Source organism: Eleutherodactylus coqui, chromosome 3 (assembly GCF_035609145.1).
Source record: "Eleutherodactylus coqui strain aEleCoq1 chromosome 3, aEleCoq1.hap1, whole genome shotgun sequence".
In the NCBI taxonomy this organism is placed as follows: Eukaryota; Metazoa; Chordata; class Amphibia; order Anura; family Eleutherodactylidae; genus Eleutherodactylus; species Eleutherodactylus coqui.
The window spans coordinates 174,363,418-174,388,473 of NC_089839.1; the positions used below are offsets into that span (position 1 = coordinate 174,363,418).

A 25,056-nucleotide genomic window follows, 5' to 3' on the forward strand; every position below is an offset into this window, starting at 1 on the left:
CAATCATCTTTGTCTGTAAATGGGGCTTTAGATTAGTTTAATGATAACGTGCTGCGGCTCATGCACATATCACATGCAGAATTTTTTCACCCAGGTAGGGAACTTGTTGATAGACTTCGTGTCGGCAGTGGTGGGGACTGGTTAGGGGCGGGGCTTAAAATATTGTCACCTTGCCTGTCCCACTTTCCTTTTTTGTAAAGTTGGGAGCTATGCAAAAGTAGGGACAATCCCTCCAAAAAGGGGCATTGGGAGACACGTCATACTTTCACATAGGGCTGATCGTGAGTAAGGGTCTGCTGTAATTATCTCTATACACAGGAGGGGGTCGATAACGGTATGACGTCATTACGGTGCCCTGCATGGGTCACACTTGTATCACTGTCATTCTCCGCCCATCCTCTAGGCATTGGCATCCCTCCGTCATCACGACAACTTCCTTATCTTCCCGCCCCTTAGCAACCTAATGACTGGCGTTTGAGTAGACCAATCAACTGAGAAAATCCCAGAGTGACGGGTGCTGCTAGCCAATGAGCAGGTCCGGGAGGCGGGACATCCGCTGTGTGTGCTCCTGGATGTAGATCAGCTGCTGTGACTGTCGCTCCGGTCTTGTTTTCCCGTTCACCATGCTCGGTACAGACAAACTTCCCATCGAGGAGACTCTGGAGGACAGTCCTCAGGTCAGAGGGGGGCGCTGCACTGTGTGATGTCTGTGTCTGTCTAGGTCAGGGTAATGGGCGGCACATAGCAGAACAGTCATTGGGGGCACCTTATATGTGACCAGACTCTATGATTGACAGCCCGAGTAGTGATGATAGCATTTAAAGGGCTGCTTCACCTCTGTAGTCATTCTACATAATACAGCAGGCAAGTGCTTAAGTAACAATTCCACTACAGGGCGCCGCCTCCAAAAAGGCTTCTGCAGATCTCGCGCTCTTGTTGTGCCCCTTCTTCATCGTGGAGGAGGAGGGGGGTCGTGTATCCGTCATCTTACTGCATATCAACAGGTACTTCTTGCAGTTTGCAACAGACTTATGGCAACTGCAAAGAACCACCCTTTCCAGAAGTCCCTAAAACTTTAAAAGGGGTCATCAACACTGAGTGATGAGGATCTGGTTGATCTCCTTGCCCGCAGTGGGGCTGGACATCATCATGGTGGTCAGGGCCGGAAGAGTAATAGACAGCTTCACTCCCATTGAAATCAGTGGGAGCGATTCCTCCTATTACACTTCCGGTTCTGATCACCGATGCCGCGCTGACAGCGGGCCAGACAACCAGCGGGCGAGCCAGAGCGGCAAACCCCCGCCAATCAACTGCTGATGACCTATTGTGTGTGAGGTCAAGTCATCAATAGTACAAGTCCCGGAATACCCCTTTTTGACCTGTGTCACACGAGCATTTGCACATTGGGCATTGAGAATTGAGAATTTGCGGACGCAATAGTACTGTACCTTTTTCACGCACAATTGCAGAAAAACGCGCACCAATGCGCCCAGCCACTGAGATTAATGACTGCATGATGTGTTCTTTTACTGTACAAATGTGCACTTGTAAGAAAACTCATTGAAATCAATGGGTTCTACTTTCCGAGTATTGCGTGCGCAAAATTTTTGTGCACAAAAGCATTTGCGTAACACGGGGTACGTGCGCAAATATCAGAATTCGGGGGAATTTTCCGCAGTGGAAAATCTACGTTGAAATGCTCACCAAATTGTGACTTTGGTCTCGGTGCGGCTCCGCACCAAAATCCACTACTTGTGAACGTATCCTAAGGCGGTACCGTCGGTGCCAATTTTTACATGGATTTGGCGCAGATTTGCAGTAGGTGAAGTCTGCTGCGGTGCCATGTTGAGATCCAAACCAAATTGTTTGGATTTTGGTGCTGATCCGTACCAACCTCTGTTGGAAGGAATGCACTGCAGGTTTGTGTACGGATCTGCAGGAAAATCCACCATGTGTGAACACGCTCTGGGGGGATTTTCTATAAATACAGTATATACTTGTGGTTGGCCCGACTGCAGGAGTCCACAGTGAATGGTAAACTAAGGGGACCGCTGAGCGTGTGTCTTTTGACCAGAGATGGGAAATAGTTGTGGTGATGTAATCGCAGACATTCTTGGCGTATCCTACTGAAATGACATATATGTCCGTGCTGAGTCAGGGGCATCTTGGGGGCACAGCTCTCTACCGTGCAGGGGACTTCTTAGGGCCAATGTCCACGGGCAGATTTGATTTGTGGAAGATCCTCCATGCAGAAGAAAGAAAATCTGACCAGGAGACCCGCGCCGAAAACTGTCCATGGCCGCAGGCACGGGTGAGTTCACTGCGGGGTTCCGCATTCAGAATCGTTGCATGCCGTGGACATGAGGCCTAAAGGTGGCTTTACACGGGACAACCATCATCTGAGTACTCCCGAATGTAAGCAACAGTACTTCTGTGTAAACCCAGCCAGGTGCCGAATGAGAATTCATTCACTAGTCACTATGGTTCAGGTCACCAAAAAATAGTCATTGTTGATTAATTCATGTTTTTCTGCGACTGGCCAACAACTTCACATGGGGGGTCTGCGCTTGTTCGCTATGCGCCTCCAACCAAATACTGATCGGCTCCTTTCCTTTTTTTGTACATTTTGCCCTCTCAACTTAACGTACATCAAATCCCATAAACAGGTAATATGTACTGATGACTGAGCCGCCCCGGCTGCTCGGTAAAAGGAGACTTGCTGCTACACTCGCTCACTAATTTGGCCTTTGAGGGAACACTCAAATTGCTGGCTTGTATCTATGTGCGCTCAGTAGTCTCGGCAACCAATAAGCGGGTGTTGGGGAGGGGTCGAAATTTCAAATACATGCCCACCAAAGAACCTCCCGCCCCGTAACTAGTCAACAAACCGTATCTCAGCTTGTGTCATATTTCAGTCTTTGCTGGGCTCAAATGAACAGGAGAAAAAAATACAGTAAAACATGCTGATGCGCGCAAAAGAGCATAGTTTGTTCCGCAAAACCACTAAATTCATGTGCCCAAATACGCATTCGCCCATGTGAAGCCAGCCATCCCTACGCAGGCAGACTTCTAGATGGTTAATTACAATATAGTGTGTTGATAGGAGCTGATTGCTAGCATGGGGATTAACAAGTAGCCTTGTGTTGTGCAGATTGTTAAACTCTGAAGGTTGCAAGTTCAATCCCCGCTTGGTTCGGGTAGCCGGCTCAAGGTTGACTCATCTTCCATCATTCCGAGGTCGGTAAAATGAGTACCCAGCTTAATGGGGGGTACTCTCTTGCTAATTTGGCTTGTGTGGCGCAGAGTGTTAATCTCTTGCTCACGACCTGAAGGTTGCGAGTTCTATCCCCGCGTGGCTCAGGTAGCCGGCTCGAGATTGACTCATCCTTTCGAGGTCGGTAAAATTAAAAAAAATATTACCTGAAAGTTCTGGCGTTATACAGATAACAAGTCCCTTTCTGTTGATGCAACAAGATTTTTTGCCTGCTTAAATGATGTAATTGAGCGCCAAATGAGCTTTGATCAGGCAAACAAATATTCATACCCGATCACTGGTCCATCCAACGGGCCCGAATACTAGATCCACCAGCAGGATCACTTTCTATAATAAGATCTGCGACAGTTTTTGCCATGTCCATGACTCCTCAACCCATGCCATCGAGTCCTTCTTCCTCCTGCACTATATTATGTTATGAGGTTGGCAACATAATTTCATCATGGGAACCGTCATGAAGACATACATCTGTTCGCTTTGAAATCGGCCTCATGTATATTTACAGGGGGTGGACAAAAATATGGAAACACCATGCAAAATGAATGCCTTTAATTACATGGGATTATTAATCAGATTTCACAATCTACCAGTAAATTTTAATTATATTAATAAGACATGTAGAGACCCATTTTAAGTGGCAGTAATATGACACAGATGCTTCCAGGCTGAAGGGAACATCTACCAGGTTCCATTGGTCAGGGGTTTCCATATTTTTGTCCACCCTATGTATTTTCCTGAGACTGAATCCTCTTTAGGTGGCTCAGTAGCATTAAGAGCATTGAGAGTATATTTTTGGAACCTCCTTTCATCTACTAATTTTAACGCTATTCATCTTGCTGTGGATTACCTCCCTGACTATATTGAAAATCCGTAGCAGAAATTGGTAATGTCCGAAATTTGCCCCGCAGGTCAATTTCTACGCAGAGAAATTTTGGTTTTATGGATTTACGAATCAGGGCTTAGGAGTCGGTAAGCCAGACCTCGAACTCCGACTCCTCAATTTTCCCGACTCTGACTCCTTCATATATAACTTATGCTTTTAAGTGATATTACTGTCTGAAAATGGTAACATCCGGCTTTTCACCACCACTATGATAAAATAATCAAGCTATTTAGATAGAACATAAAATATTTATTGGAATACAATTTCAAAACCCAAAATGTTACTAAGTATGAAAGGAAATATGCAACAAATTCTGCATTGAATAATTGATGCCACTTTCATAAGTCTGAGTCAGTACGTTTCTACCATCTCCACCAAAATGGGAGTCTGACTCCACAACTATGCCGCAAATCCAGACATAAATGTTTGAGAGATCGTTGACGCCTCTACGAAGCACTCAGACATTTTGCCCAGTTAACAGACTTTGACAAAGGCGCATTGTTGGAATTAGAGAAGCTGGATGGTTGTGTCGAAGAATTGCTGCCATCTAGGCTATTCTGACCAAGCTGATAGAAGGTGTTGGGAGCAGCGGCTATGTGAGTGCAGGCACACTCAGATAGTCGCTGGTCCTTGGTGAACACGCTCCAGATGGCCCAGACAGACCACCAGTGGAGAGGGTGTTTTGATCCGTTGACAAGTACAATTAGATCCAACAGTTTCATTGTTGTCCTTCTAGACACAGGTGGCATCTTCATCACAGACCCCGGTCTCTGACCGGACCATTTACAGGTGCTTAGCAGAAGAAATTTGGTGTCAGAGCGCCCATTATGTGTTCTGCCATTAACACCCCAGCACCGTAGTCTTCGTTTACAATGATGTTGTGAAAAGAAAGCTAGACTTCTATGGAGTCGTATCGTCTTTAGCGACAGATCCAGCTTCTGTTTGGGAGCCGATGACGATCATGTTAGAGTACGGAGGCCTAGTTATGAGAGCTTCAATCCTGCCTTTGCTGAGGAGAGACACACTACTCTAACTGCTGGTGTGATGATCTAGGGAGCCATCTCATACGTCAGTCGGTCACCCCTAGTAGTGATACAAGGGACAGTAACAGCTGAGCGTTATGTGCAGGAAATCCTGTGGTCACATGTCATGGCAGGGTTTCCCAGGAATTATTCCACCAGGTTGCCACACTTCTGTGACTGGCCCAGTTGGCAGATTTGTTGCCAATCGAGCATTTTGAGACACCAGCTTCGGCAGCCTACAAGTGTGCAGGATCTAGAAGCCCAGTTACAACATCTGTGGACAAATGTGCCGCAGGATAACATATGGAGACTGTATGGCCAACTGTACCTCATCATGTATCCGGGCTGGAGGCGGCCCAACAGGGTACTAGAGCCTCCTCTGAACTGTACCTCATCATGTATGCGGACTGGAGGCAGCCCAACAGGGTACTAGAGCCTCCCCTGAACTGTACAGTTTTCCAAATAAACTTATCCTTTCGCTCTAATACTGTAATCACTTGCATATATCATCATTTCAATCATAGACAAAGTTTCATTCGATCTCGAAAACTCCTTCTTGGTGCATTATTTCTTTTTTTTTGTCAATGATTCTATTATTGGCAAATACAATCCATATTATTCCACAAAATTAGTTTTAGCCCATTTACCAATAAATTGATTTATCACAAATGATATTTTCCTCTTTTGCTAAAAAATATTATTTTTAAAAATGCTAAGGAGAGTATTTTTTTTTTCTCTGCTAAAAAGTATTTAATGTGACTTTTAACCGCAATAGGACTACCCCCCCCCCACCACCACCACCACTTCCCCAGTAGTCTCAGTAGGGCTTCCCCCCAACTTTACAAGCAGTTGCAGCAGCTTACCACTACGTTGGGGGTCAATACAGGGATCTCTCCCATGATCTGTTTACACCCAGGAGTGCGACGGTAACAAGAGGGCATCCTCTACGTCTAGAAGAAAGCAGGTTTCATCACCAACATAGAAGGGGGTTCTTTACTGTAAGAACAGTTGGACTGTGGAACTCTCTGCCTGAGGACGTGGTGATGGCAAAATCGATAGAAGAGTTTAATAGGGGACTTGATGTCTTTTTAGAGTGCTACGATGTTACAGGATATAGACATTAAACAACCAGCAGGGTTGTTGATCCGGGTCTTGGAGTCAGGTAGGAACTTTCAAATGTTGATCCAGGGATTATTCTGACTGCCATTATGGAGTCGGGAAGGAATCTTTTAAAGTTGCCTTATTGTTTTGGGTTTTTTTGCCTTCCTCTGGATCAACAAGTGTGTGTGTGTGTTTGGTGGTAAACCGGTGGGGGTGGGAGAGGCTTTGAAAAAAGGCTGAACTGGATGGGCATTGTCTTCTTTCAGCCTGACTTACTATGTGACTACTATAATCACAGACCACCCTCTTCTTCTCAGCATGTGCCCTGAGCGTTGACCCCAAATATGGTGGGAGGTGTAGCGGTTTACATGACGGGGAATGTATATTATCATGTTCTAATATGTACTAAGTTAACTCCTCTGTAGAAAATAATTACATAGCCGCTCATAGTGTATCTGTTCCCATTTTCAGACCCGGTCTCTCCTAGGAGTGTTTGAGGAGGATGCAGCTGCTATCTCCAATTACTGCAGTCAGCTCTACCATGCCATGCGCAGGATCTATGATGCCCAGGTACTTACCACTGACCTATGTCATTATATCAAAAAAGTTGTTCATGGAGTTAAAGGGGTTGTGCCAAGTTTAAAACTTATCCCTTACCCACAGGATCTGATTGGTGGGGTCCGACCACTGGGACCCCCTTCTATCATGGTTCCCCATATCCCCCCTCCCACCGTATAAATGGAGCTGCTATCAAGCATGCGCCGCTCCATTCATCTCTATGGGACTACTGGAGTCAGCAGAGTAGAAGTGCTCTGTATTCTTCATCAGTCCTATAGAGAGAATGGAACAGCAGTACGCATGCTCGACTGTCACTCTTTTCATACAGGGGGAGTCAAGACCCTTATTCTCATGATCAGTGGAATTTCAGCATTCGGACCCCAATGGATCAGATAATTATACTGTGAGAGGTGGTGAAGTTTTAAAACTGACACAACTACCTTTAGGAAATCTGCTTTTACATAGCATTTTTAAAGTTTTCCAAAGTAGTAGTAGTATTAATTTTTTTAAAGTCTGTTCCCCATGCAGTGAAATAATTAACAGACATATACTCCCCGCTACCTACTGTGTCCCGCGGCGCTGCTTCTGGTCTCCCCCATGATGTCACGTTTAAAGGCTTCCCCACCCTGCTTACGGGTTGTTGCAAGTGCTGCAGCCAATGACAGAGCTCAGCAATCAAGCGCTGAACTCTGTTATTGGCTGCAGCGTCTGTGCCACCCCATAAACTGGATGTGACTGCAGCCTTTAAACAAGCAGATTAGAGCACTGAGCAGCAGCGCGTGGGACACAGCGGGTAGGAGTCAGTGTATGACCGTTATTTTACTGCGTGGGCAACGGGCTTTAAAAAAAAAAAAAAAAAAAATTGGATAACCCCTTTAAGTTCTTTAAAGGGGTTATACCAAGATTAAAAGTTATCCCATATCTACTGGATAGAGGATAACTTACTGATTGGTGAGGGTCTCATTTTTGAGAGCCCCACCAATCTGAAGAATGGGAGCCCCATGGACCTCTCTGCCTATCACTGCTTCCCCAGCAATGACGTCAGAATGGACAGAGCGCTGGCCGATAGGCGCAGTCAGCCCCCCATTCATTTCCATGCGGCTGATTGCAAGTGCTTGGGTATCTCCCATTGAACATGAATTGAATGTCCGTGTGCTTACGTGACCAGCGCGCCATTCAGTCTCTTCACTAAGGAGGACCAGGGAAATGGGACCCCCGTTCTAGAGATCATTAGAGGTCTCTGCAGTGATACCTCCACCGATCAGCAAGTTATCCCCTATCAAGTGGCTTGTAATCTTGGCACAACCTCTTTAGCCTCCTTTTACCCTAATGTTAACTGATGGTCTGTAGAGTTTGATTAAAAGCACAGTTTTTTTACGGACATGTGCAGTACAGGTTTACTTCTCCCGTGCCGTCGCTAGGAGATGACGTGGAATCCGCGACCCATCTGCAATGAACATTGCGGACCGGCAGCGGGTCGGACGGCTTCCATTGACTTCAGTAAAAGCTGTCCGTGCGAACACCGCACAAAAATGGAGCATGCTGCAATTTTTTTTTTTCCATGAGCAGAATTCGCAATTGATTTCCACTCGCGTGCAGGAAGAATCGATTTCCCACAGCAGGCTATGGACGGTATTTGCTGCGCATCCGCGGTGCGGACACCTGCCATGGATTGTCGGCAAAAATCCGCCCGTGTGCAGGTGGCCTTAAAATCCTATTTTGTCCTGTTTATCTGCAGAGAATTTCCTGATCTCATAACCCATTACTTATCAACCACAAATCTATAACTCCTCCCACGTGAAGTAGACCTAGTGCTAAGAAATCAGTGGCTGTGGTTAACATGCTGACTTCCCATCTTACAAGATACGTCTTGTATGTGCTGAGTCGCTCTCATATATCCGTTTTAGTATAAGGAATGGAGCATCATTGCACTATTTCAATAGCTTACAAGTTGAAGGGGCATTACAGATATTAACCCCTTAACGATGCGGGCTTTTTCCCCCAATTTCTGTTTCTTCCTCCTCATTTTTCCATTGATGTCGCTGTCTGAAGGCTTGTTTTTTGTTGGACGAGTTGAATTTTAAGTGGTGCTACTTAATGTATCATTTAAAGTATTAAAATGTTTTTTTACAGTGGAGTGGAATCGGAAAAAATCACAGCTTTGCCATCTTTGCAGGGCTCTTTTTTTTTGGCGTACGTTTTGCGATGTCTTGATAACTTTATTCTGTGGGTCAGAACGATTACAATTATACCAAATTTAGGGGTTTTTTTTTTTTTTTTGGTGTACTCTTAAAGAAATAAAATATTTTTAACAAAAAAATTTGTTTCCATCTTCTGACAACCATAACATTTTATCTTTCCGTCAATTGGGCTGTGTGAGGGCTCCTTTCTTCCTGGACATTTTGTGGTCTCTGTTGGTACAGATGACTTTTTGATCACTTTTTACAACCTTTTTTCTTGGAAACGGGATGACACAAAAAGTTTAATGCTAGTGTAAGTAAAGCATTATTTTGAAAGATTGAACTTTTATGGACGTGGCGGTACCAAATATGTGATATATATATTTTTTTAATTATAAATATTGGAAAAGGTGTAGGTTTAAACCATAAATATCAATTCTTTTATCGTTAGATCACTTGTACCAAATACTGCAATACTTCAGTATTGCAGTTTATGGTTTTTCTGCAGGCATTTTATTAGGACAGGCCACAGAACAATCCTAATAGCCAGAAATACATGGCAGGCCTGGGGGCCTTCAGAATGTTAAGGCAACCTTTTACCATTCTAGTTCTGTTCAGTTATCGTCCAACTCCTGGGTCCCTCTTGAGTTGTTTGTAATTCCACATGAGGCCGGTGTGCGGTTACTGGCCCGTGGTGAGATGTGACATTATTATTGGTAAGCCGTCCGTACGGCCTGCAGTCATTAGCTCAGCATATGTCATCATAAGATTCCAAGCACTATGCTAGAGATCAGCTGCTGGGATTTGACTGCAATTGGAAAGCTAATTCTTTACCGAGTATTATGCATTTTTTTATACGTGCAGTAAAACCTCGCCTGTCTCCTTCTTCTTTTGTAACTTCTTTCCATGTAAATTGATTTTGTATCATCAGAATGACTTGAGTGCAGCTACTCACCTGACGTCCAAACTGCTGAAGGAGTATGAGAAGCAGGTAAGAGAGCAAGTTTAAAACCTTATACTTGCCTTAACCCCCTAATAGTTACCTAAACGTCGGAAAAACCTCCTGGAAATGTCACTTTTTTAAATTGTAATTTTTGAATTTCTATCCCATGTAAATATATTTGGCGCAGAACGTGGTCGCCTTAAGTGCATTTTTAACCCCATAGTGACATCACTAATTTTAGCCTTCAGAACCAGTATATCATTATCCCTTTTATGTTCCAGCGGTCATGACTTTTTTTTGTCAGTGTATCTGACACCTTGTATTTTGTGGATCCAGTTCTAGTTTTTGTAGGAACCAATTTTGGGTCCATATAAAGTATCGAATAACTTTTATTTTTGCTGGAGAGCAATTGAACAAAAAGCAATTTCATTATTATTTTTGGGGGATTAAGGGCCCATTCACACCTGCAATAGGACTCCATCAGAGCTTTTCGCCCCTCTGTTCCGTTTTTGGAGCTGAGAAATGGGATTAAAATGGAAATTAATGCACCCTTTTTTTCTCCGTCGATTTCAATGGGTTTAGAAAAAATACAAAAACAGAAAGCAAATAAAAAGCTTTCAATGTGCTGTCTGCGTTTTTTTTTTTTTGTTTGTTTTTTAGCTGGGCACATAGGGCACCAGGATGCATTATATGTGCAGTTAAAACTGAGAAAACCAAAACGTAACTTTTTTTTTGAAAATCAATGGGAAAAAATTCAGTTTAACTCAGTTTTTCTGCTCCAAAAACGGAATGGGCCCTCATTTTTATGACGTTCACCATGGTGTAAATATTGCTGTCTTGGTTCCACAAGTCATGATTATGACAAGATCAGATTTATATTATGCTTGTGACGCCACATTGCAAGACCAAGCCGTTTATATTTGTTCTTATGAGGGTGTATTTTTTATGGGTTGACTTGTAGTTCTTGTTGGCCCCGTTTTGAGGTGCATATAATTTTTCTGCCTGTTCTCCTTTATTCCATCGTGTTTTGTTCATGCATTAATGTTCCATATGTAAATATTTAAATGTTGCAGATTTTTATGGTATGTGTTATGCTTTTGTCATATGATGTATGTTTTTATTTACTTGCAGCGGTTTCCACTAGGGGGCGATGATGAGGTGATGACTTCAACCTTGCAACAATTTTCTAAAGTAATTGATGAGGTGAGAATCCCAGCCTGTAAGTGGCTGAGCGATCACGTACACAATGCCGTGGCCGCTTGGCGCTTCTTCCGGGTTCTGTGCGGTGGGCATCGGGGCTGTAGCACTGGAGGGGGAGCCACTGGGATAGGCAATAGAGATGAGCGAACGTACTCGGATAAGCACTACTCGTCCGAGTAATGTGCCTTATCCGAGTACCGCTGTGCTCGTCCTGAAAGATTCGGGGCGCTCCGCTGCTGACAGGTGAGTCGCAGCGGGGAGCGGGGCAGAGCGGCCGGGAGAGAAGGAGAGAAAGATCTCCCCTCCGTTCCTCCCGGCTCTCCCCTGCAGCTCCCCGCTCCGCAGCGCGTCCCGAATCTTTCAGGACGAGTACAGCGGTACTCGGATAAGGCACATTACTCGGACGAGTAGTGCTTATCCGAGTACGTTCGCTCATCTCTAATAGGCAAGTATTTAACTTCTTTTCATCTTAAGGTCTGTTTGCCTTGATGTCCCGGAAAACTGAAAGTAATTTAATACAAAAAAAAATAACTTGCAATGTTTTTTTTTTTTTTTTAGCATTCATAATAGAAACCCTGAATGAAAGTTTGAACAGAGCCTAATATTATTTTCCCTTCCAGTTCCCTATAATATCTCCTGTGTTAGTGCTTCAGGGCAGCTGAATACTTGTTGCTGGGTTCCCCAGAAACAAACCAGTTAAAGAGTAACAGCACTTAAAAAAAAAAAAAAAAAAAGTTTTAATCAGTGGGCATCTGGATGCCGAGACCCCTGCTGATCACCAACCTTCAACAATGACAGCCGAAGGGGCATAGCACCCAAGTGAGTGATGCAGACCCTTCATTTCAGCGATCAGCGGAGGTCTCCGTATCCGCACCCCCACTGATCAAAACTTTTGATGTCAGAAGTTGTTCTGCTACTCTTTGTTAGGGCATCCTATCCTAAAGAGATGATTGCACATTCTGCTTAAGAAACTGACAAATGTGACATTACCAGAGACCTGCTGGTTGTGTCTATCTCACATAATCCACTGTATGTAACGGCTTTGTCCCTCCATCACACAGCTGAGCTCCTGCCATGCAGTTTTATCCACGCAGCTGGCTGATGCCATGATGTTTCCCATTAGCCAGTTTAAGGAGAGGGATCTGAAAGGTAACGCCACGGTATTATACGCCGACTTCCATGTTCTTCTCATATAGTTAGATTGCAGTTTATTACTTTGTAATGTGAAGCAACTGGTTTCCTCTCTGTTTTCCATTACAGAAATCCTGACTTTAAAGGAGATTTTCCAGATTGCCAGCAATGGTATGCAAGTGTTATGTATGAAGCGTATAACTAAGTATACCTGATCAGGAAGCAGAGAGTGGAGAATGTTTGCAACATGGGGGGTTGGTGTGTGCATGAAATCAGTCCCCAGCAGCAGCATATGCGAGTCCTATAAAAGGTATGGGCGTTATGTATTTAGCAAGGCGGGTAACATTTTATACCGGTGAGTGGAATCTAGGTGGGGCTCTGCGGACATTTTTCCATTTCCTGAATATACCCAGTTAGTATCATTGGGTGGGACAGCTATGAAGAAGTTTCTGTATATGCAGTTTACAATGTAGTGTATGCACATATCATTTTGCTTAAAGGGGTATTACCACCTAGGACATTTCTGTGGGCAAATCTGCACCAAAATGCAGATGTGTAGATTTTTTTTTTTTATAACCACTGTAGATATATAGATAGGCAGATAGATTTGTCTTTGTTTTTTGGGGGAACAGTCGTGTTTTACATTACATTTCCTTATTTCGTGTTGGTAAATAGTGATTCATGCATTTTGTTGCTCTTAGATCATGATGTAGCAATCAACAGATACAGCCGTCTGTCCAAAAGACGAGAAAATGAAAAGGTGATCCGCAGCTTTTATTCTACTTTGTCATTTTGTGACCCTTTCTTTTTATCAAGTTTCTGCAGTTTTCTTCAGTTCTGCTGCTCTCCTCTGTGTTGCCTAAATAATGTATTCCGGCCGTATACGGCTTGTTGGATCACATAAGACCAATTCTCATTCAGCACAAACCCAATAGGGCATGCAATATTGAAATGGGTAATAATTAGAGATGAGCGAGTATACTCGCTAAGGCACATTATTCAAACGAGTAGTACCTTAGCCGAGTATCTCCCCACTCGCCTCTAAAGATTCGGGGGCCGGGGCGGGTGACAGGTGAGTTGTGGCAGGGAGCGGGGGGGAGAGAGGGAGAGAGAGATCTCCCCGCTCTTCCCCGCCGGCCCCCGAATCTTTAGAGACGAGCGGGGAGATACTCAGCTAAGGCACTGCTCGCTCGAGTAATGTGCCTTAGCGAGTATACTCGCTCATCTCTATTAATAATCTTAAGCTACTGATGCTCCTTATGGAGATCCAGCCAGTTGGGAGGAGTTTTAAAGAGCAATGCTCCTTGGGAACAACTATGTAACATAGCTCTCTTTCAGAAGAAAGAAAAGTGTCTCTAGTGCCACCTATAGGTGGTTACCCTTTAAAGCGGTTATATGAGGACAAAAAAAATTCAAAGGTGCTCAGCCTGCTGTTTATAAAAACAGTCAGGCAAGCCATCCTAAGCATCACCCACTACCCCACCACTCCTGTTCTACTAATGGCCAGTCTCTTGTTGGTTTTCACCAGTGATGATATCACTGACATCGGAGACATTTGACCACTACAGCGAGTTATCGGCTCAATTTCACCAGTGATTTTCTGCAGCAGTCGCATGCTCCGTTTTTAGAATGTCATCACTGCAGCAGTCGGAAGCGAAGCCCAGCAGAACGGGAGTAACGGCGAAGCAGGAGGAGCACTTTTAGTCTCTGGATAGCCCTTTAAAGGGAATCTGCCACCCCATATAAACTAAGTTATGGTTCTTATAAGGTGAGGCTTCCCTTTCTGTGCCGTCACCCTGGGCAGTTGGTGCCCCGTCTATCAGCATGGTCCCTGCGCACGCACTACTATAGAGAACAGTGAAGTGGTGCGCAAGTACTGAATGAAAAGTGTCGTACTAATGGATGGCGTGCCGACTTCCCAGGGTGACAGCGCAGGAATGAGGAGTCTAGTAAGTATAGAAATTACACCATGGACTCAATGGGAAATGTCCTATAAGCAGCATAACTTAGTTTATGGTGACAGCTTCCCTTTAAATCTGTGTCTAACTTGAGCCATAACACAGGTTTTCAGACAACCTAGACCCTCTGTAGATTACACTATTTCTGAGTTGTTTCCCCTCATCGGTACATAGTGGGGTCTAGTTGGCGGTGTAAGATGCCATGTGTAGTTTCTACAAATGGGCGTCTCTGGTTCAGTTGATTACCCAAGTCACATTTCAAGGCACTTTAAGGCAGGGTTCACACACGGTGGATTCCCGTCGGAAATCTGGCGGTTTGGCCGCAGCAAAAACCGCGAGACTTCCGCCGGGAGAACCGCCGCGGTTTAAGCCGCGGCGGCTTTGAAGCGGTCCGGCCGCATGCTTTTCCATTGCGGCCGGCTCTCCCATAGAGGAGAGCGCGGCCGTAACCTAAATAGACAAAAAACCGACTGTAAACAGACATGCTCAATCTTTTGAAACCGCGGCGGCCGCAGCCGTGGTTTCAACCGGGTTTACCGCAGCGGATTAGCCGTCCCGTGTGGACGAGGTTTCTGAGAAACCCGTTCCACATGGCTGGCTAATCCCAAGATTAGCGGCCGCGGGCGAATCTGCTGCGGCAGAACCGCGGCAAATCCGCCCTGTGTGAATGCAGCCTAAAGGTTGCACATTTACTTACAGGTGGGGCTATAGCCATAGTTTTCTTTCTTTTGGATGTGAGCTGTTATGCATCTGCTATTCCATGTATTGCCTTTTGGTCACTTGAAATGCTCAGCATTGCAGATATAGAATGAACTGACATTTAACTTTATTTGTAGACCAAGTTTGAAGCTACAGAAGATGTTTATACAGCCAGGAAAAAGCAGCACCAGACAATGATGCATTACTTCTGTGCGCTGAACACCATCCAATACAAAAAGAAAATTGCAATTTTAGAACCACTGCTGGGATACATGCAAGCTCAGGTAAGAACACTGTGATGTCACTACGGCCAATAATGAGCACAGGGCGTCCCAAAAAATGTATACACACATCAACAGCTTCTAACTCGCTGCGGGAGATAAATCAAAACTGGTACCAATGAAAACTGGCGTAGTTGGCCATAGCAACCAATCAGATTCCACTTCTGGAAAATGAAAGCAGAGACCTAATTGGTTGCCATAAGCTGCATTTTTGATTTATCTCCCCCACTTAATTTTCATTCCTTTTCAGGTTTAACAGATTAGAATTAATGGATGAAGGCCTCATGTCCACGGCACACATGGATTCCCAGTGCAGAATCCATGAGGCATTAAAAGACATTTAACTCACCTGTCCGTCTACTGTGCGGGTCTTTTCCGTCGTAGCCGGATCTTCTTTCTTCTGCACAGCAGATGCACTCGGCACGCCGGCGAAAGTGCACCATGCTTTTTTTTTTTTGCTTAAATCTCCTGCTGTCCCATGGATCCGCGGCACGGATGGCTTCCACAGACTTAAATGGAAGCCTTCCATGTGGGAAACCGCAGAAAATGGAGCATGCTGCGTTTCTTTTCCCCGCGTGTGCAATCTGCACGCCAGGAAAAAATGACATCTGCATTTAATTTCCTGCAGATGCCCCATGAACTGCGGATCAGCCATATGGATTCCACAATTCGATTTTGTGTCAAAATGTTTTTATTAGAATTTTCATGGTACAGACAGTAACTGAGTGAGTTCAATTTCAAATCTACATCACAATTGTACCTTCAGTATCTAAACATCATATGAATATCTAATGACTGTTCCCTTTGTAATAAAACCATTAATAAAATAAAACTGAAGAAAGTAGGGTAATATTTCCTTTCACGTCGAAGCCTGTTATTGTGCGCAAAACCAATGAGCTCCGGTGGCTCTTCCAAGCTAGACAACAATGATCAACTCTTAATTACAATCCTTATGGACATTTGTATACTGTTTTGCCTCCAAGAAGCGATCCCTGGGGGGGAATCTCCTAAGGAGGTTAGGGAGAAGACGGGCTAGGTGGGAGGGAAAAATGGGTGATGGGGTAGTGAAGGAAAGTAAGAATAGAAGAGAGAGTAAGAGAAGAAAGAAAGAGCCTCAACCAGAATGAGCCAATTACCCCAAACATGTTAATGAGTAGCCAGAACCCCATTCACCAGCCACTGTTCGAATCCTGCTGACCTGCGGAACTCCAGCAATGCCTCCCAAGTAGAATGATAAATTAGGTATTTGTCATCATCCCTAGCTCTTAGCTCCTCCAATGCGGACGATTTTCATCCCGTGCCAACACCCAATTCAAACTTGATGGAGGTGTCTGGTGATCCCACGGCTCTGGAGATCTCAATCTCATGAAAAAATCTTTAAATATTCCTCTTACTGGTGCCAATGGTCCCTGGCAGAATTGATGACATAGCAATTTCGGGGGAAAGTGACAGTGAACCCCAATTTAAGGCGGTTTATAGGGTCTCGATCTCCTTCCAAAGCCCAGACATCTGTGGACATGACCACCATATGCGTGTAAACGTACCTCTCCCTCCCAAGCATTTCCAACACAAGTCAGAAGCACCCGGATTAAACACTGCCAGACCTGCCAGGGTGTAATACCACCTTGTGACTACCGTATATTCCGGCATATAAGACGCCCTTTTAACCCCGAACAATCTGTTCTGCAGTCGGGGGTCGTCTTATACACCGGGTATATATATAAAAAAAAAAGCAGTACTCCCCTTCCCCGGCGTTCTGCAGCGCTGCTGCAGGCTGTCGCTCCATCTTCGTCCCCGACAGAGCATTGCTTTCTGGATGCAGGGCTTGAAATCCCCACGTCAAAAAGCTAATGCTGTGATTGGCTAACTCATGCGGCGTCAGCCAATCACAGCCATTCAATGACATCAATGATTGCAAGCCCCGCATCCAGAAAGCAATGCTTTGTTGGGGACGAGGAGGGAGTGACAGCCTACAGCAGCGCCGCCGAACACTGGGGGAGGTGAGTACAGCTTTTTTTTTTTCTTTTTGACACCGTATTCCCGACGTATAAGGCGACAGTTGGGGGGGTCGTCTTATACACCAGAATATACGATAGTTTGTAGTTCAGCGCTTTGTGGTTACCTGATGCCACACAATTCAATTTTGCCCGTGGACATGAGGCTTAAGGGCGCTTTTAGATGGAGTGAGTGAACAATGTCCGAGTTCCCTTGTTCAGCCTTTTATACAGGCAAATAAATAGTTCGCTTGCAAATCATTCAGTTGTTCACATTCACTGTATCAGCAAACTGAACGATCAGTATTTAAACCAGACGAATAGCAATTGGCCAACAACGATTTTCATGCTTACATGAAATAAACGATAAATGAACGAATTATCGTTCATTCAATCATTGACTGTGTTTACACGGAATGACTATAGTTTAAATTTGAACGATTTAGCGGGGTTTTTTTGAATGATGATAGTTCCATGTAAACACAGCTGAAGCGTTGAAACTTTTCATAAAGTGCTATTGATTGGAAACATTGAGAATGCAGTTGAAGTACGAAGATAGTTTCATACAGAGTTTCAAACAAATCCGCACACACGATTTACTATCACTCGAATTAGAGATAAGTTTGAAGCAGATGGAACTGTTCAGAGTGTCCTCAAGAAACATTCCGGAAGATCGCGGACATCGACGAGTCCTACCAAACAAGAAAGGCTGATAGAAAATTATCCAAGAAAATCTCAGAAGCATGCGGGTCATGAGACAGGAATTCAAAATCAAGTGTCCATCACATTTTGAAGTACGGTCATTGGAAAAGTTACATTCCAAGAATAGTTTATGCTTTCAATGAAGATAATCCAGACCAGAGAGAGCAGTTTTACGAGTGGTACTTTTTTGCAAGATGTGCAGAGGAAACACAGATTTCCAAGCTTAAGGTGCAGCTTATCAAAGAAGGGATTAGTTGGACCATTCGCTTTGACACTGCTGTGAACTTGCTGCAGCAATCAGTCCTGCCCCGCATTCAAGAGGACTTCAAGGAGGAGGTTTTTTTTTTTTCTAACAAGACGAAGGACTCCTACACCACCATCATGATGTAAGGACCTACGTTGATAATATGCCAAACGGATGAGGTTCTGTATAATACACCTCCGTTCACCAGATCTGACACCACTAGACGTTATTATGGTTATACTTAAAAGATAAAGTCTACAGCAAAACAACAACTGTCAACAAATTCAGGGCAACAACTGAATAAGAATGTCCACAAATACCAAATGAAATTCTTCTTGATATATGCAATCCTATTACTTCACGTTATCCGCTGTGCCCGGACCAGAACAATCATCAGTTTGACCAAAAGACAAAAACAATTAGACAAAAACAATTATCAATTTCCGTATGAATGAATGAACTGCATGTTATTAAGCACTGTCTCTAAATTCAAGGCATGTGTACATTGTTTGTAACCCCTTGTACTGATCATACAGATCTATTGATTGTATCTGTTCATTGTTTTGTGGCTTTTATCTAGATTAGTTTTTTCAAGATGGGCTCAGAGAACCTGAATGGTCAATTGGAGGAATTCATGTCAAACATTGCAACAAGCGTGCAGAAGTGAGTTTCCTTTGCAGATAAATCACATGCTTGCTGTGAACTCTTTTTCTGTTTGTTAAGTAGAACGTTATCTGAAATCTGCAGTAATTGTTTTTTTTTTATGAATTCTGTTTGTTCTGCTTTCTACCTGGAACTTTATCTAAACACATCAATTTCAATGAAATGGGTTATCCTAAGATTTAAAGCAGTTGTTCAGTAGCAAACTGCTGTTGGCCTATACGTAGGATAGACCATCAATAGTAGATCGATGCGAGTCTACTGCCCCGGACCCTCGCTGATAAGCTGTTTTTCAGCTGATTTTTGCAGGAAGCAGACATCTCTGTTGTCATTGAAGTGGCCCATCCTGGTATTTTAGGCAAAGTTCCCATTGAAATTTACGGGTGTAATCCCAAGCCTGACCACTACAGAGAGGACAGAGCTATTTGTTTCCTGCTGAAATCACCTCGGTGCATTAGCGAACTGGCCTAGTTAACTACTGATCAGAAGTGGGCTGGGCAGCAGTCCGCGACCGATCGACTATAGGTCATACATGCAGTGGCCGGCACTTGTAACTGCAGGCACAGCTCTCAATGAAATCAATTGGAGCCATGCCTGCAGTTGCAAGCGCCGGCCACTACATGGATGGTTGACACGGAGACTTCCACTCCAACCCCTGTCTATTTGCTGTACTGACAGCATGTGTCTGCTCAGCTGATCGGCCAGGGTCCCAAGAGACGGACCTTGGCCGATCAACTATTGAGGATCTATCCTGATGATAGGTCATCAATTGTATTTCCCTGGAAAACTCCTTTAAGGAAAGATGATACCCTTCCCAACTTAGAATTCCCATTGAAATGAATAAGCAGTTTGTGTAATGCATGGCTGTAGAGCGAAAGAATGTTGCTGACTAAAGTTTTACAGCCTTGTGTGAACTAAAGAGGTACTGACCCTTTAAAAACTTCAGACATAATGGTCTATGATTTGAGACCGTTTGAGCATCTATTACATATTCCCTAGATGGTTTCCTCACATCGGATAACCCTCTTCTTCTAATATGTGACCACCACTAAATTGACTATCTGAGGTGTCTTTATCCATTCCAGTGTACGTAGAGAAATGGACAGTGATGTAGAGACGATGCAGCAAACCATCCAAGACATGGAAGTGGCAAGTGAACCCTTGTATTTGCCCGACCCAGACCCAAAGAAGCTTCCTGTCAACCGCAATTTAACAAGGAAGGCTGGCTACCTCAACATACGCAAGTATGGGAATGCGTATTCTGCATATGTCATTACTATTTCAAAGGGTACATTCTGTTTGTCTTATCCTAACAGTCTGATTACACATTAATTGGTAGGTGATGCTACTTGCTAAAGCAAGACGCTGTTGTATTGATGCCAGTGTGCTTGGGACAAGTTATTGAGCAAATCAGGCAATCCTATTTTCTGTTGGTCATTTATCAGCATTGCTAGCAACTAAAATTTTCATTACGCCATAGTAGATGGCATATATCCATGTGAGCAGTGCTTGTGCCCTATGATCTGCAATAAAAGGGTCGCTAATACATTTCTAGTCAAGGAAATGGGTAATGCCTTCAAATGTATTACTATTGAATGAACGTTGTCCAGTTCTAACTATTGATGGCCTATGATCAGCTGTTCTCTAGGTTGACGTGCTTGTGCACTGAGCTGATTTTTGCAGGAAGCCAACAGCTCCATTCCTGATTCAGTGGATTGCCTTGGTACTGCATTAATGGAAACTTGGCCTGCAATACCAAGTCCAGCCACTGCAGTAGGAACGGAGATGTCGGCTTCCTGCAGAAATCGTCTCAGTGCATGTACACATCAGCCCCAGAGAACATCTGATCATTGGGGGTCCTTGGCGACACACCTTTTCCAATCCATTATTGATGACCTATCCTAAGCATAGGCCATTAATAGTTTATATCTGAACAACAACTTTTGGGTGATTTTCTTTGCTATGTCACTTATGTCTCCAGCTATTGTGACAGTACAACTCCAAGCTTGACTTGCCTGCTTCAGTCAGTTGTAGCTCACCACAGGTAACTGTAGGCTGTGTTCACATAGGATGGAATTTGCTGCAGAATTCACAACCTCATTTGAAGAGGTGAAATCCATACTGCAAATTCGCTGCTAAAATTGACTACCTGTGGATTTAAACCGCAGGTACGTTTCCACGGCAGATCTTTTTCCACAGCGTGTGGACAAGATTTTGAAAATCTCATCCACGTTGCTGCCACTGTGCCCAGAGAATCAGGATGGGGAATCCACAGCTAATCACAGTGAGATCAAGACATAGTAAGGTCACCCGTCAGATGTAAAACCTGTGGTGCTGCCTACTGCAAACCAATGTACCACGTGGGATGAAAGCTGATATGTCTTCCATCCACCTGCATCTCAATATCTGCTGCAAAGACATATAGTATATATGGAATACTGGCTTGTTGCGCCTCTTATTTCCTGCATACATCAGGTTAGGGGCCACCAAACAGCCCCCCGCCCCAATCGCCCACTAGTTCTGCACTTTTGGGATGATTTTCCTTTAAGATGACAATCTGAAATCCTGTTGTATCTGCATGCATGACTAAGTCTGGTGTTGTTTTCTGTTTCAGTAAGACGGGGCTTGTGTCCTCCTCTTGGGAGCGACAGTATTTCTTCACTCAGGGAGGTAATCTTATGAGTCAGGCGAGGGGCGACGTAGCTGGTGGTCTGGTGATGGACATAGACAACTGCTCTGTGATGGCTGTGGACTCTGAAGATCGAAGATACTGCTTCCAAATCACATCCTTTGATGGCAAAAAGTTGGTATTGTTTTACGGTTCAGCGTTCTCACATTAACCCCTTGTTATCAATTGCTATAAATGACAGTGAGCGTCTCTCACTTCTGGTCAGTGTCACTTTCCTGCCCAAGGTCAAAATATTGTTTTTCAATGACGTAACAATGAGCTTTCCAATACTTCTGTGCTCAGATCACGTGCGTGAAAAGGAAGTCGTGCAGATAGAAACTTTCCATGATATAAGCAATTTATCCCTGGGGACTCATTGATATGACAGAAAATGCTGTGTATTTGCATTGCTTGCGTGTACTTTTCTCAGGCAATGGTAAATACTACAATAAACCATTTCCATAACTCCCACAGAATGGGTGAAGATGGGCACATCTATGCTCGCCTCTCCTCCATTCTTTCTCCATGCCTGGATGTGGTGGCGAGCCTATTTTCAGCATAAGTGTGGGTCCCAGAGGATATACCATGAATGTATGTGATGGGAATACCCTTTAACATATTAAAGGGGCTTTCCAGGACTTTACTATTCATGATTTCTTGATAGGGAAGCAGTAATTGATTGACAGGGATCCCGAGTGGTAGACCCCCACCAATCAGCTGTCTGCCAGGTTCACTGTAAGTGCGGACAGATCTGGAAATAAATAGTTCTGTCTGCGTAGGTTATCAACAGTAGAGTCCCAGAAAACCCTTTTAATCTGCAGCTTTGGAGATATTTAATAGTAATACATTTTGTTTCTTTGCAGGTCTGTAATTCTACAAGCAGAGAGCAGGAAGGACAGTGAAGAGGTGCATAAATCTGCTTATTTTATTTTAACTTTTTTTTTCTACTGCGTTCCAGTACTTCCCATAGAGAAAAGCAAAAATCACATCTGTCTTGCGTTGCGGTGTGATTCTCCTTTAGGCAGCATATAATGGGCAATGACAAAGGCAAATCTTGAACACATAAGGGGCTTTCCAAGTTATTGTCTTTATATACTTTTGCACCCCCATGCCAATAAACTATAAGAAATCACTATACTTACCGTGGTGCCAATCCTCCGAAACGGCATCTGACAGGTGAGGTCTCCGGCCAGAAGACACAGTGACTTCCCAAAAAAATGTGTCACTTGGGCTTTTAATGAAGAAGCATCTAGCAGGTTTACGGGACATCACTGATGACATACCTGTCAGGCCTGCTATTGGCTGCAGCAGTCACATGGGTAAACGACCGCTGCAGACAGAATTGTGGCAACGCGAAGATGAGTATCAATGTTTGTTTTGGTTTTTTTGTATACTGTAATAATACTCCTGCCCCCACTGCCACCAGTGTATCAGTACAGGGATAAACTCAGAAAACCCCTCTAAAATAAAAGTTGCTGAGTAATCTTAATACTATGTCACGTGTGTACTGCATTATAACTGTGGCAATAACCCTTTATTCTTGTGTTTTATCTTGCAGTGGATAACTACAATAAATAACATCTCCAAACGTATATATCTAACAGAGAATCCCGAGGTGAGTTCCTGTATATTAGACACTTTTATCACCAAATGGTCCAGAATTCCAGCAATTTCCCTTATGTACATTATTTGATGTTAATATTACACTTTTCAGTTGGCGCAGCAAGAAATGATACACATCTAAACTGCTGCCTTGGAAAATGTTCCTTTTGTCTCTCCCTGATTGACTACAGATAAAACCACTGCAATCAGAGGCCCATTAGATGACGAACACCTATACCTATAAATATGTGTAAACTGCAGACAAGTTTGACACTCTAAGGCTGGGTTCACACGGGGCTGATTTGCCGCGGAAATTCCGTCCGGAATTTCGCCGTGGCAAATCCGCATGCGGCCACTGATCCAGGGATTAGCCAGCCATGTGGACGAGATTTCTGAGAAATCTCGTCCACACGGGACGGCAAATCTGCTGCGGCAAAGCCGGCAGAAGCCGCCGCAGCATGTTCATTTTTTTCTTTTTCTTCCGCTGCAGGCGCGCTCTCCTCTATGGGAGCGCTGGCCGCAGCGGAAGAGCTAGTGGCTGGGCCGCTTCAAAACGGGTTTTGAAGCAGCGGTTCTCTCGGCGAAAATCTCACGGTTTTTCGCTGCGGCCAAACCGCGAGATTTCCGTCGAGGATCCGCCCCGTGTGAACCCAGCCTAAGCCAGAGAAATCATTACAGAAATGTGACTGCATTGCGCCCATACATTGGGCAGCCTGAATTGGCCCAGGGCTACTTGTACAATGCTGAAATGTAAATCTGTGTTAATTTCATTATAGATTAGGTACATCATTAACATTTTAATATTGGGGCTGCAGTTGCAGGGATCCTACTGGTGTAGCTACTGCCCTCCGCAAAAAATTCTACTTAAACATTTGGATTAAACTATGTCAAAAAAGTACTATTGCATCAGTTTGCTTGAATGGGTAAATGTAATTACCTTAAACATTTAACTTGTTTTAGTGCCATGACAGAAGCTTTGGATGGTGGAGATCTAGGCGCTAAAAGATCCACCAAGCAATGAAACAAATCGGCTATGCGCTCAGCTAAGCCCTTCAGTAGTAATCGGCTTTCCTTAGGAACTGATAGCCGGCTCATAGACTTCTATATAGTTTATAAAGCTGTGCTCAGCTTCCAAGGGGAGTCGTTTATAGGAAAAGCACAGCGTTTTGCCCCTTTGTTTCATTAATTAGTGAAAGTCTGTGTACTCTGACTCAACCTTCTTTCCCACAATGAAACATTGAATTTGGGCAGCATGTTACCATGAATTGCAATGTACCAGTGGAGTCCGAGCATAAATGTGTGTTTGTTTTTTATTTTTTTGTATATTTAATTTACACAATATTGAATACTTTCAAAACAGGAAACTGCTGCTAGAGTAAACCAGTCTGCTATCGAAGCAGTGACTCCATCTCCCTCTTTCCAGCAGCGCCATGAGAGTATGCGGCCTGTGTAAGTTGACCTTAAAGGCTATGGAAACCTTTTGTGCATGAAAAATCAATACACACATATCTTACTAAATCAATGCAGAAAAAAATATGCAGCTACCTGTTTTTGCATTTAGTTTTCCTTCTCATGTATTTAGAAAGCCCCATACCTGGTTTGCAGGTTCTCCTACATGTAAGTTTCTGGTTCAGGGCTTTTCTTCAGCACTGATCAGCTGGTCTCTCTAATGACCGTGCATAAGCTCAGCTTCCCTCCCCTCTCCTCTTTCAGAGGCTGTGTAGCATAACGACACCCACTCAACATTGCTCAGCTATCTCTCCTCTATCTCATCCTCTCTCTTGAGTAGCTGCTGGTCCAGGTCCCCCTCACTGTTGATAAGAGCAGAAAATACACCTGGAGTGAAAAATGGCAAACCAATGTATAAAGTGCAAGTACCGTATATACTGGAGTATAAGACGACTTTTGAACCCCAAAAAATCTGCTCTGAAGTCGGGGGTCGTCTTATACGCCGGT

The 25,056-nt window shown here is 44.0% G+C and overlaps 1 protein-coding gene across 1 annotated transcript in view; it reads left to right on the plus strand.

The window, feature by feature from the left end:
- Positions 1-555: 555 nt before the first annotated feature.
- The window catches only part of APPL1 (adaptor protein, phosphotyrosine interacting with PH domain and leucine zipper 1), a 54,863-nt gene continuing 30,362 nt past the window's right edge, over positions 556-25,056 (plus strand). Inside the window, exons 1-14 of the mRNA XM_066596560.1 lie at positions 556-677; positions 6,752-6,850; positions 9,950-10,009; positions 11,093-11,164; positions 12,223-12,310; positions 12,422-12,463; positions 12,994-13,052; positions 15,087-15,233; positions 18,751-18,833; positions 19,916-20,074; positions 21,445-21,633; positions 22,362-22,404; positions 23,057-23,113; positions 24,461-24,549. Of these exons, the coding sequence (XP_066452657.1) occupies positions 624-677; positions 6,752-6,850; positions 9,950-10,009; positions 11,093-11,164; positions 12,223-12,310; positions 12,422-12,463; positions 12,994-13,052; positions 15,087-15,233; positions 18,751-18,833; positions 19,916-20,074; positions 21,445-21,633; positions 22,362-22,404; positions 23,057-23,113; positions 24,461-24,549 (1,241 nt within the window). The 5' untranslated portion in view covers positions 556-623. The remainder of the gene's footprint in view (positions 678-6,751; positions 6,851-9,949; positions 10,010-11,092; positions 11,165-12,222; positions 12,311-12,421; positions 12,464-12,993; positions 13,053-15,086; positions 15,234-18,750; positions 18,834-19,915; positions 20,075-21,444; positions 21,634-22,361; positions 22,405-23,056; positions 23,114-24,460; positions 24,550-25,056) is intronic.